At 40.2% G+C, this 11,433-nt stretch overlaps 1 protein-coding gene, 1 long non-coding RNA gene and 1 other non-coding gene across 8 annotated transcripts; 2 read left to right on the plus strand and 1 right to left on the minus strand.

Moving 5' to 3' along the window:
* Positions 1–1,357: 1,357 nt before the first annotated feature.
* On the minus strand, positions 1,358–1,439 carry trnas-cga. The gene has a single exon. It is a non-coding gene; the product is annotated as a tRNA-Ser (tRNA).
* A 162-nt stretch (positions 1,440–1,601) lies between these two features.
* Positions 1,602–5,867, plus strand: LOC123965161 (small integral membrane protein 11-like). The gene is made up of 4 exons (XM_046041729.1): positions 1,602–1,718; positions 2,166–2,358; positions 3,596–3,811; positions 5,330–5,867. The coding sequence occupies exons 2-3, from the start codon at positions 2,209–2,211 to the stop codon at positions 3,782–3,784; spliced, it is 339 nt and encodes a 112-aa protein (XP_045897685.1). The 5' UTR covers positions 1,602–1,718; positions 2,166–2,208; the 3' UTR covers positions 3,785–3,811; positions 5,330–5,867.
* Positions 5,868–5,972: 105 nt separating this feature from the next.
* Positions 5,973–11,182, plus strand: LOC123965162. 6 transcript variants are annotated; one of them, XR_006823636.1, is made up of 3 exons: positions 5,973–6,206; positions 6,964–7,050; positions 10,076–11,182. It is a non-coding gene; the product is annotated as an uncharacterized LOC123965162 (long non-coding RNA). The 6 variants fall into 6 exon arrangements; XR_006823635.1 differs by lacking the exon at positions 5,973–6,206 and adding an exon at positions 6,217–6,650; XR_006823637.1 differs by lacking the exon at positions 5,973–6,206 and adding an exon at positions 6,217–6,521.
* Positions 11,183–11,433: the final 251 nt, after the last annotated feature.

The following is an 11,433-nucleotide window of genomic DNA, read 5'->3' on the forward strand; positions in this document are numbered from 1 at the left end:
TGGCCTCTCGCCTTGTTATATTTCTGAACTTTTAGTCCCATACACACCAGCACGTACCTTGAGATCCTCGGGCAGAGGTCTGTTGTCTGTTCCAGAGTCTCGACTGAAAACTAAAGGGGACAGAGCGTTTGCTGTCAGGGCCCCGAGGCTCTGGAACAGCCTGCCTGAGGAAATCAGGTCGGCTGAGTCAGTGAACTCTTTTAAGTCCCTTCTTAAAACATACTTTTATAGGAGAGCCTTTCCCGATCTTATTTGACTTTATTTTATCCCTTTTATTTTATTCTATTTTACAAATTTTATATTTATCTTAAACATGTATTTTAGTCTTTTCAATGTTTTCATGCTTTTATCTTTTATTGTTTTTGTATTATTGTCTCTTGGGTATTATTGTCTTTACACTTGTTAAAGCACTTTGTAACTTGTTTTTGAAAAGTGCTCTACAAATAAAGATTATTATTATATTATTATTATTTTCCTACACAGTCGTGGGTCTGTAAATGTAACACAAACAAAGTGACTCCTTGTGATCCCCAAAACATTGCTCCAGCCAATCAGCAACAGGTGGCGGTATGGAGCAGAGATGAAGACGCAAACACCGGTACAGTCAAACATGCTGGACTCATTACGGGATTCTAGGACCTGTCCAGAAGGAGAGATGGCGGGGAAACAGCCGAAGAGGAAAAGGTCTGAACAGGCAAGGGGAGGACCCGTGTTAACATCGGTGAGGTGTTTCAATGCTGGAAAAACCTTCTAGATTTGAAAGGAATGAAAACCAACAACTGCTTTGCTGGATAGGTGAGCAACGTTACCTGTGCTGTTTCGCACCAACGATAGGTCAGTAACGTTACTGTCTTGTCCGTTTGTTGCCATGTTTGTGATGGTTAGTTATATGATTACGATTATGTATTTGTCCCTAAAACTTTTGACCGGGGTTTAATGGCCACGGAGAACTTTTGCTATGACATTGGGATTATTTGGATCGCTTTATTATTTTGGATCGATTACTCGCTGTAATCCTACCGAAATATAAACTAGACCCCATGGCTTAAATTTAGATTTAAGATGATGATACACGGGGCCACTAAAGCTCTAAAAGTTGCTCCGTTTATCGTATAGACTGTATCGTCAGCATAAAAAATACCGGTATTTAAAAATTGACGGGCTGCAAAACGAGACCCAACCGCTTACTTGTGTTTGGTGTCGCCCTCTTCTGTCCATTAGAAGGATGCAGGTTTAAGGCACTTCCCTACGCTATTGGTTACATTTTTGAGATCCGGAAGTTCCCGCTGGCGTTGGAAACATACAATTTTGCCGTGCTGTCGGTCAAAGCAATAATGTAAAACAAAAAAAAGAAGCTCGTCACGAACAGGATTCGAACCTGTGCGGGGAAACCCCATTGGATTTCGAGTCCAACGCCTTAACCTCTCGGCCACCGTGACTACGCATGTCTGAGTATATTTGTGCAATTATATAATATATTGAAGTACACAATATGATATAGTGATATTTCTATGATTTGAAGTTTAAGAAATTTGTATCAAGTTGTGTTGGCACACATAGTAGGATAGTAAGTGTGTATGATGTATTCTTGCAGGTTTATCCTATGAGTTTATCCGACGGCACTAGAAGGCATCGTGCACTGTGACCTCCCACCAATGGAAAGTTGCCACGTCATTCAAATGAAGCAACCGGTAGAATTGACGGACGTAAGTAGAGAGGTACCCTATTTCTCTATTTTCAAAAAATCACCTCTATCTTACCGCAGTTGTTTTGTGGTTGTTTTAGATTATATTAGGGTATGTAATCAGAGCTACTGAATTGTATCCACTTAGACTCAGAATGTAACGTACAAGACACGTCTGAATTAATTAAAAAGGCCCCGATTTCACATTCATATTTGTAATCAAGTCACTGGTTTGGTCATGTGTTATTTGTGATTTTGGTGCTTGGTTGTTGAGTGTTTTTTCCTTACTTTCGTGAAGTGGTTTATGAGTATAATCGTTAATAAGTAACTTGCTAGGGAACAAGCTATGAGTCTATCTAGAATGAATCTGAATATGCTAAGAAAGCACATTCTGGCGAGGGACCCACACCTCCACTATCTCCAAAAAGCCTTTTTCTGATGATTAATGAAAGTATCTATGCATCTTTTTCTCGACTACTAGAACCTTCAAGCATGTGCTAGACTGATTGCCCCATCAGATTTGAATGCAGCACAGATTACGTCATACGGAGACTGCATTGCGATTGGCTCGTCACTTAAAGCCCCGCCTCCTGGTGAGAAGCATTAATACAATTTTGGCTGTCGCAAGAAGAAGAATCTTCAATACTACAGAAGCTAAAATGATCAACTGGAAGGTAAATAAGCTCTGATGTATTCTTTTATAGATACCTTGGGCATGTTTTGTATTTGGCTCTTTTTTGGATAAACCGTATGCTGTCTCAGCTGTCACTAGCATAATGCTGACGTTGCTAAGTGTTAGCTGAGCAAGTTTGCGTGTGTCGCATAATATGTCACAACTTCACATTTAGGTCGAAGTTGTGGCTAAACACTTTCTTTATCTGTCATACCGTCTCTCTGTTCTGGGTGTGCTGCTTATCTGTGTGTTGCTACAGTCCGGTTGGAAGTGCGTACGTACGCTATTAATAGATTGAGAATAACATTAATATTCAAATTGGCGTTATTGGGATGGGAAACAAGCGTGACATAAAAACAACAAAACATTTGCATAAACATAAGATTAGTAATTAAGTTGTTAAATATACAGATAAGTAACAACATTCTGAGGCAGTTGTAACAAAACAGTTACAAATAACTGAAATAAATTCCACTTGACTGGCTGGATGTAAGACGAATTAAAGAGTTTTCTGTAGGGATAATGAAAACGTCTTGACCTAAACTTTGTGTTAAATTTGGGTCAGTTGGCATAGCAATTTGAACATTGTACAATTTCTGAATGAAATTTTGGATACACTGTTACAACTGTTAAGTCCAGAATGCACACGGTTTGCAGCTGCTTCTCCCTTTCACACACCTCCTCCTCTCTCTGTGACTAAATTAACTTCCATCTCCCATTTGGACAGCTGGGGCCTCTGAAGAGGGACCTAGAGGTTGATTCATCGGCGATATATCGCTTTGAGACACAACCCTAGTACCATCAAAGCTACTATAATAATCTTATTTTAAAAGTGACCCCTTTATCACCACGCGTTTGTGGTGGATTTGTTCATGATGGTTTACTTCTGCAGCAGCCTAGCTGGCTACTTCTGCTGTTTTTAATAAACCAGATCTTTGTCACTCCAAATTTAATCATTAGTAAGAGAACATCCTGAAGTGTGATTATCATAGATTACATCGTTGATGATAACAGAATATCCTGCAGTGTTATTTGGTGGATCACATCATTGGAATATGTGATTATTAGGCCACACCAATCAATTGGAGATGAGAAACATGTTCTCCAGCATCCCTGACTGTTCCAGAGCTTTCTTTTCCCTTCATTCACTGGTAAAGTTTGTCCGCAAGAAAAACAAATGATCAAAAGGAAACAGTTAGAGCAGCTGTGTTTCTAACATAAACACAATCTTTCCTCAGGCTTTGGACAATGTCCCCCTCCTCCTGTACATCCTGGCCCTAAAGACACTGCTGCTGTGTCTGGCGTTCGCCGGGGTGAAGATCTACCAGAGTAATAAAATAGAGAAGGCCCTGAAGAAGGAGCAGGCTGAGAAGAGGAGGCTAGCCCAGCAGACCCAGGAGCTTATCGAAAGCAAGAAGGAAGACTGAGCAGAGGAAAGAAGCGGCTGTACACAGGTACTGACCTGTACCTACTCATACACTCATGTGTTTAATAAAAGATACTTAAAACTTAGTAATCAGCCGCCATACTCATTAACAATCTCTTGAAGAGGTCTCTTTATGTGTTTCGGAATAATAACAGAGCTGTTTAAAACATCTGATTTAAATTCATTAATGAATATGTTTTTTGTACATGTTCTGATATAGATTCATTCTGCAATTCATTTAGCTTGTAGCCTGTTGTCACAGGCCCCCGGTGCTCCCTGGGCAAGTCTTATTTATATATCCAGAACAGTAATTAACTTCGCACCTCAAAAACGGGAGACAGGTGCATTGGAGGGGGACAAAAAAGTCAAACGAAGCAAAGAAAAACTCCTGCACACTGTCTAACTTGCAAGGAATATATTAACACAACGTTTCGGTACTAGACCTTCTTCAGGCAAATAGTGTTATATAGTGAGAAGCCATCTTTTATAGGAGGTGACTTATTTTGTCTACACCAATCACCTACTTCCTCATCAAATCAGGCAGCCATTACAAAACATTCATTCATACTTCCATGAAATGAATGTAGATATCTGTATACTGAATATACATCAGAATAATATAATAAATGCACTCATACATCGACATACTCGCAAATCTTACCGGTGCCTTATATATCAATAGACAAATAACTTAGAGGAAATAGCAAATAAACATAACACTAGATAAATACATAGGACATATGACCCCAAAAAAACACAATAGGACCAAAAAACTCTCATACATCTCATACTTCAATAATGTAAACTACCAATGAAATTTCAAATAAGTCACCTCCTATAAAAGGTGGCTTCTCAGTATGTAACACCATTTGCCTGAAGAAGGTCTAGTACCGAAACGTTGTGTTAATATATTCTTTGGAAATTAGACAGCGTGCGGGAGTTTTCCTTTGCTTATTTATATATCCAAAAAATATTTATTTGGACTTACAGTCTGTACATCCTGTGACACCCTTTATCCATAAATAAAGTAAAATAGTTTGAATAAGGACATTTTTTTTAAAGGGGTTTTAATTTGCTCCCTATATTTCATAATTATTTTTCAAAAAGATCATCCATTATATGTAGTAATGGTGTCAAATTATGATTTGTTTTTTTTAAATAACAATATTATTTTCTTTTCATTAATATTCTGTATACTTATAAATTTCAATACCTTGTAATTTTGAATGGATAGGTAATAAAATTCAGGTTAGTCTGAGTGGAGACGTGTCAACAGCACTAACCCTCCAAATATGTCTTTCCAGTAGTCTCACCTGAATGAGGCATTTACTTTACATGGGGTCAGGATTAACCAATTAACCCTTCACCACCACTGTAGCATGAATATGAACATGAAATATACAATATGTGTGGAAAGCTTAGACTAATCATTTCGGTCACTGTCGTCATTTTCAAAGAGAACGCCCCGTCATAGAAGTATGTGATAAATCAGTCTTATTGACAGGTTATTGATCCATCGCACTAACGTTCCTTCTCTCTTCTCCAGGGAAACATGTTGCTGTCCTGAGCAACACACCACTTTCTCCACATGAGCCAGGGGCTAAATTACAGAAACTTCCTGTCTTAAGTTAGGAGGAGTCCAAGAGAGGATCTGCAAGTTAGCAAGTTTCTGTAACACACTCTCAGACTGTCAGCAATAGGGGGACTTTGCTGTGCTGTAGGGAATGATTTGTGTTTCCACAAACTGTTCACCATGTCAGTGTTTATATAAGATGAAATTACGTCATAAAACATGCGGACTCCTAAAGTGAGCCTGAGATGAGGGACTTTATGTTGCGATGACCTCAGTGGAAGAACCACAGGAGGCTCTGCATCTACTTGTTATTCGCCAAACACCCGCTCATTTCTGGGCTCATCTTCCCCCAAACATCAGTTTGTACACTGTAATAGCAGGAAGGTCAAAGCTTTTCAAGTGTGCTTATTTATAAGAAAACAGCATGGTATTTATTCTGCTATATTCCTTATACATTGTGAACCAGCTTTGTGCCTAACTTTTGTAATTATATTAAATTGTTTGTTCCACATGCTGCAATATTTTCTTCCTTCATTTCCCAGAACTACTGGGGGGGACTTTCGTCACCTTGAGTCGAGTCGGATTATATCTGTTTTAAAGGTACAGTTTGTTGAATTCATGCTCCAAACAAATAGGGGGCAGCTTATTACCAGAGTATCTGCTAACTGCTGCTAACAGGAGGAGGTTTTTAGGCCAGAGGCAAAGAGAACACAGCGGGGAATGCTGGCGGGGAGCAGCACAAGAATCGGGCCGAACACCTCCGACGAGACCGACAAGGGCCAATTTGACTACCGGGAATACAGTGCCGAGGTGATCTACAGCGGCTCCGACTATCCGGGGATAATACAAGGTGCATCTCAAGTTTCTTATTTTTCGTTTGCTCACTCTTCGAGCCTCGCTTGAACCGGAAGTTGTTCTGGCGAAGTCCCACGCTTCGCCGTGAAACAGGAAGTCATTGTAACTTTACATGCTCAAATCTGCAAAAAAAATTTATGTGCTTGATAACTGTCCCGCCCCTAACACATCTGCAAGCCAATAATCATTTATAGTGGTACCGACAGCTACTGGCAACAGGAAGTCAACGCTGTGTGACACTCATCACGCAATTTAAATAAAATTTTAACGACGTCTTCCACACTCAACGTACTGAGACATAACGTATAAGGTGCGTTCGAGATAAGTGTGGCTGACTTTCGCCGACTTGATAGTCTTAAAGTGAGCTGCATGTGACTGCAGGGGCGGAAATAAAAACTGCGCCGTCAAGTCGGACACAATCTACCTGCTTGAGCTTACTGTGAGCTGAGATCAATGACTTTTGCTTTTGACGTATGGCAGGGGCCGTCGCTGCTTGCATCTTTAATTTCAAATCTAACTGATTAATTTATAGTCTCAAGACATCACTTCGGGCTGTGATTACTTTTGATGGCGATTTCTCATTATATTTGACCTTTAATTGACCAAATTGTTAACTGAAAAGAGAATTCAATAACGAGCATTGGCATTACCTGAAGCCCTGCCACGAGTTTTAATTTACACCTAGCACCAGAGCAGGATTAAATATTCACATCAGTTACATTAAGATTTTATTCTTTTCATTTCACATCCAGTCATGCATCAAGTGCGTTTTCTGAAAAGAGATTTGTGAAGAGAGCACTGCAAGCGCCTGTCCATGAAGCAGATTATTACAGTTTAAGGTAAGTGAACCAAAACAGGAAGTACAACAGTAGCATGAGCTTTTTCACCTTAATGTCTTACGAAACTTTTTACTTCACCTTTCCCCTTTACACGCTACAAAGGCACATTTATTAGCTATCATTCTGAGAGCAACTTTAAAGATCATTGAATCTAAACCAGGTTTATCTGTATGAGGGATCTTCAGTGAAGCCCAGGTTTTTAATAAGCCTGTAGGAGGTCACGTTCTCGGTGGTCCCCTGAACACCCTGTTGTGTACGCAAGCGCACTGCATTTTCCTGTCACTGTTTCCTCTCTGTCCTGTCAAGTTTATTACTACAGGTTTTTTCTCTTTTGTCCCAGGATATTTGCTGTGACATTACTTCACCGATGGAAACGTTTAAATGACTGACAGCAGCCTTTCTAATCATCAAAGTAAATAATGGTATATAATAATATAATAATAGTAATAGTACCCATGTAGTCTGCACGTTATTCCAACAGTAGAGTCCTGTGATGGCAGCTGTAAATGGGACTACATAAATGTTACTGTGTCATTTTGTAAAGGGACTGATTATGAAACACTCATCTCATCAAGCTGAGGGCTGTAATGATCTACTGTTTACAGACAAAAGGCGCACCGAAAAAAAGTGGTAGGTCTAGTCTACTGTGTAGCCTAGTGAATGATTATGCTGCTGTAATCCGACTGTTTTCAACAGATGCTATAATGTTTATTGGAACCTCGAGATGTTTCTACATGTTATAATGTTGACAGACATGTTTCTGGATTGTGAAGAAATGATATGTAGCCTTTAGTGCCACAAGCTGGTCTGCTGCTCTGAGAGAGATCACAGCTCTAACAGTGGACAGATGATGCAGCTGTGCAACAGGTCAGATTTAATTGACGTCGCTTTAAAATGACGGCTCCGAGGAAAGGACATCTCATTTCGTCAAATGCCCGTTTCCTCGACTCCTCTCTCCTCGCGTCTCCTCCTCAGCTGCATTGAGCTTGAGGAGTTGAGGAGGAGCTTTTGGCACTAAAGGCTACAGATCATTTCTTCACAATCCAGAAAAATGTCTGTTTTTTGAATTACGGTGTTTCCATGCGATCATGCGCAGTAGACGCTGGTGCCAACAGGAAGTGGCCCTGTAGTAGTATTTTATTGGTCCAAAACTGGCTTCACTGCTCTCCATTCAAATCAGCGGGGTGGCTTCGTCCAGTAATATACTGTCTATGGGATCGAGGAGTCGAGGAGAAATGAGAAACCCCCCCCCGTTGCTGCCTACCCAAAGTTCGTCTGTAAAGCAACAGTAAATGACCTCTACATCTGTCTCATTTTCAGATAATAATTAACACTGATAATAGTAACTAGGGGGGGTCTGGGGGTCCTCCCCCTGAAAAATTTGGCCTTTAAATTTTTTTTGCACCAATTTATCGAGGAAATGTTTCTCCCGTAGATCAACTTTTCTCATTTAATTTAATCCCAGCTGTGTCTACATACATGCAGGCATGCCTGAAGTAGCCTAAAGTCTTTGTGCATGTGGCACCTTTTCACTTTAATGATAAATTAGCTTAATCAATTTGAATTTAGTTTAAAAGGAAATACTGATGAAATGTTCAATCCCACAACACAAGAAACAGCTCGAGCAGAGGGGTGGGGGGGGGGGTAGTAAGAGATGTGATTGGGCCAGCCCAATGTCAGTATAGGCCTATGCAGCATTTTTTTAAATCAGTTAGGCCTATATAAATAGCCTAAATAATTTACATAACACCGTTATGCCGAGTTTTGCCTGCCAGCCAAGAATTGCATGCACCTTCAAATACTGCCTTTTAAACGCTATAATATTGTTTGTGGGCTTCATCAATGGTGATAAATGGTTCGAAGTATATATTTTATGAACGTTTAGAGTCTTTAATATTTTAATACACTTAGTAGAAGTACCATTCCTTGACATTCAGTAAATATGTGGTGATAACCGCATTTGATCAATGAGCACAGCAAAGTGTCTGAAAAGGACCTAAAGAGGTGGATGCATAATTCGTCAGAACAAATTTTGTAGGCTACCTGCCGAGATTTGCATCCACTTCTTTTCTCAGCATAAATGACCGTTGTCACTCGCGAGGTGCATGCAATTCTCGGCAGGCAGGCAGAGTTCGGCACAACACCGGCCCTAAAAGTTCGTTGGCCGGTAGCCTATGCCAGTTTACCAGTCCAGCCCTGAGGCTACCCTTTTAGACATGTTTCTTGCAGACAGACTCTCCGACTCTCTCTGACTTTAATTGTCTCCATAATAAAAGTTGATGGGAGAAATTTAAAAAACAAAAGATCTTTCTAATAAATAGCCTAAATAAAGTTGTGTTTTGTTGTTCAGACCTACAATGAACACAGATTTTAACAAGACAGTGAATCATAAAACAACTCAAATATAAGACTTTGCAGCGATACACTTTTTAGTTTAGTTTAATATTATCTGTCCTGATGTATCAGATCAGGCCGATCAGCTGCAGCGTCCAATCAATACAAAGGCTACCCAATAAGGAGGCGTGTCGGTCAGTAAAAGACTTCCGCGAAGGATGCACTGGTGTATCCTCGCTGATAGCTCCTCAGAGATCGCTCCTCGCTCCTGGGAGCGCAAATAAGAGTTTTGGGACGGCCTGCAAGATGGCGGAGCGGAACAACTTCCGGTTCAAGCGAGGAGCGAGGAAACGACATATAAGAGACTTGAGAAGCACCCAGAGCTTCCATTTTACTCGGGTGGAGCTAGAAATATGAATGCGTGCCAACACGGACTATGATGGGCTCTAAAACGCAGGAGTAAGCGTTGCTCATTCATCATTTACCAGAGGGGAGGAGTCAGAGAGAAACTGACGGTTTTCCAATTTATCCTGTAAACCTATCTTCCACTGGAGGAGGTTAGGTTCACAGGATAAGTTGCCGGAGTTACTGATGTAGGGATTATCTGATCTCGCTCTCTGAAACAGAAAACCCAGAGTTTCCCAACATACTCAGAATTTTCACTAATCCCGCTTTCTGAAACGGGGCCCAGGTCTGTTGCATCTCACTGAGGGAATGGTGGAGGCGATTACCAGACTAGGGATGCACCCAAAGACACAGCAGGAGAGGAACGAGAGGGAACATCAGTCAATGCCCACCTACAGAGGCTGAGCAGCCAGGTGCCAAGAAAACCACCTCGGTGTTGTTGAACTGAGGGCGACATTGACAGACTCGACATTGACACTATCGCATCTTGAGGTAAGCAGCGGTATGAGACAGCACTTCAGTAGATATCTCTGAAACATAATACATAGATGTCTTTGACATAACGTGACTGTGATTTAGCATGTTGTGTTGATCATTTGAGTTCAATTGTGAATGTTTTAACTATGTTTTTTTTTTTATATATAGCTCCTTTAAATTCAGCCATATGTGAGTACTCTCCAAATATCCCTTGATCAGTTCCTTGTTATCTTTCATTTCACTGAAACGGCCTTTAAGTCGTCGCTGTTATGTTAATTTATGTTTAAAAAAATAGAGCATTCTCCCATTTAAATAACTGAACAGTGGTGCAACACCACACTTTTCCCTCTTTTGTTTCCACTTTTACTGCCACTCCAACAGTGAATTCACTACCCAACCCATCATCGTCTGCCACACAGATTTCTACAGAAGTTTGTATTCTTGGCAAGACTCTACCAGTCTATTTTATGTATTTATATTTTCAGTGGTGAAAAAAATCATTTTCATGCTCTATGCTCTTCTCTTCTGCTTTGACAAGCCGTCTGCACTGAAGAAGAAGCAGCAGTGCCTTCTGCTGTTTGTAAAGAAGAGAAAAATTACAGTAATTTACTTATTTACATTCCTCAGCTGTAATAGTCTTTATCATTCATGTTCATGTGGGGAAATTGTATCACTGTAATCCTGCCCAGAATTTATCAAACATACGCCTCTCTCATCTCTGTGTGTAAATGTTAACAGGTGTTCATGACCTATAAAGGACCTTCATGTGAACTCTCCTCTCGCTTACGGCCATACCACCCTGAACACGCCCGATCTCGTCCGATCTTGCAAGCTAAGCAGGGTTGGGTACAATATGATGTCTGTCATGTAATGTAACAAACATAATGCTTCAATTAAAACAATAAAAAACAAGTAATGTAACAAATGTGTTTGCTCATATCTGTTTGAATTATGAATGGATGCACTTTACAAATAAATTTGAGACTTTTAGTTACAATGTTTGCAAGATCACTGAAAAAATCTAAGAAACTATATTAGGCTACTTGAACAAAGTGTAATTTGCTCATATCTGAGATATTATTCACTCTATAGGCCCTATTCGCCCTGTAGGGAGCATGTAAAATGTACACATAAAAGAGCCTTAATGTAATTTTAGAAAAAGGCTTT

Source organism: Micropterus dolomieu, unplaced genomic scaffold (genome assembly GCF_021292245.1).
Source record: "Micropterus dolomieu isolate WLL.071019.BEF.003 ecotype Adirondacks unplaced genomic scaffold, ASM2129224v1 contig_8774, whole genome shotgun sequence".
In the NCBI taxonomy this organism is placed as follows: Eukaryota; Metazoa; Chordata; class Actinopteri; order Centrarchiformes; family Centrarchidae; genus Micropterus; species Micropterus dolomieu.

What these genes read in the sequence shown, in the direction of transcription:
- LOC123965161 (XM_046041729.1), top strand. Translation starts at nt 2,209, where the DNA reads ATGCAGCACAGATTACGTCATACGGAGACTGCATTGCGATTGGCTCGT. An exon ending in CTAAAATGATCAACTGGAAG is followed by an intron (nt 2,359 to 3,595) that starts GTAAATAAGCTC and finishes ATCTTTCCTCAG; the next exon opens with GCTTTGGACAATGTCCCCCT.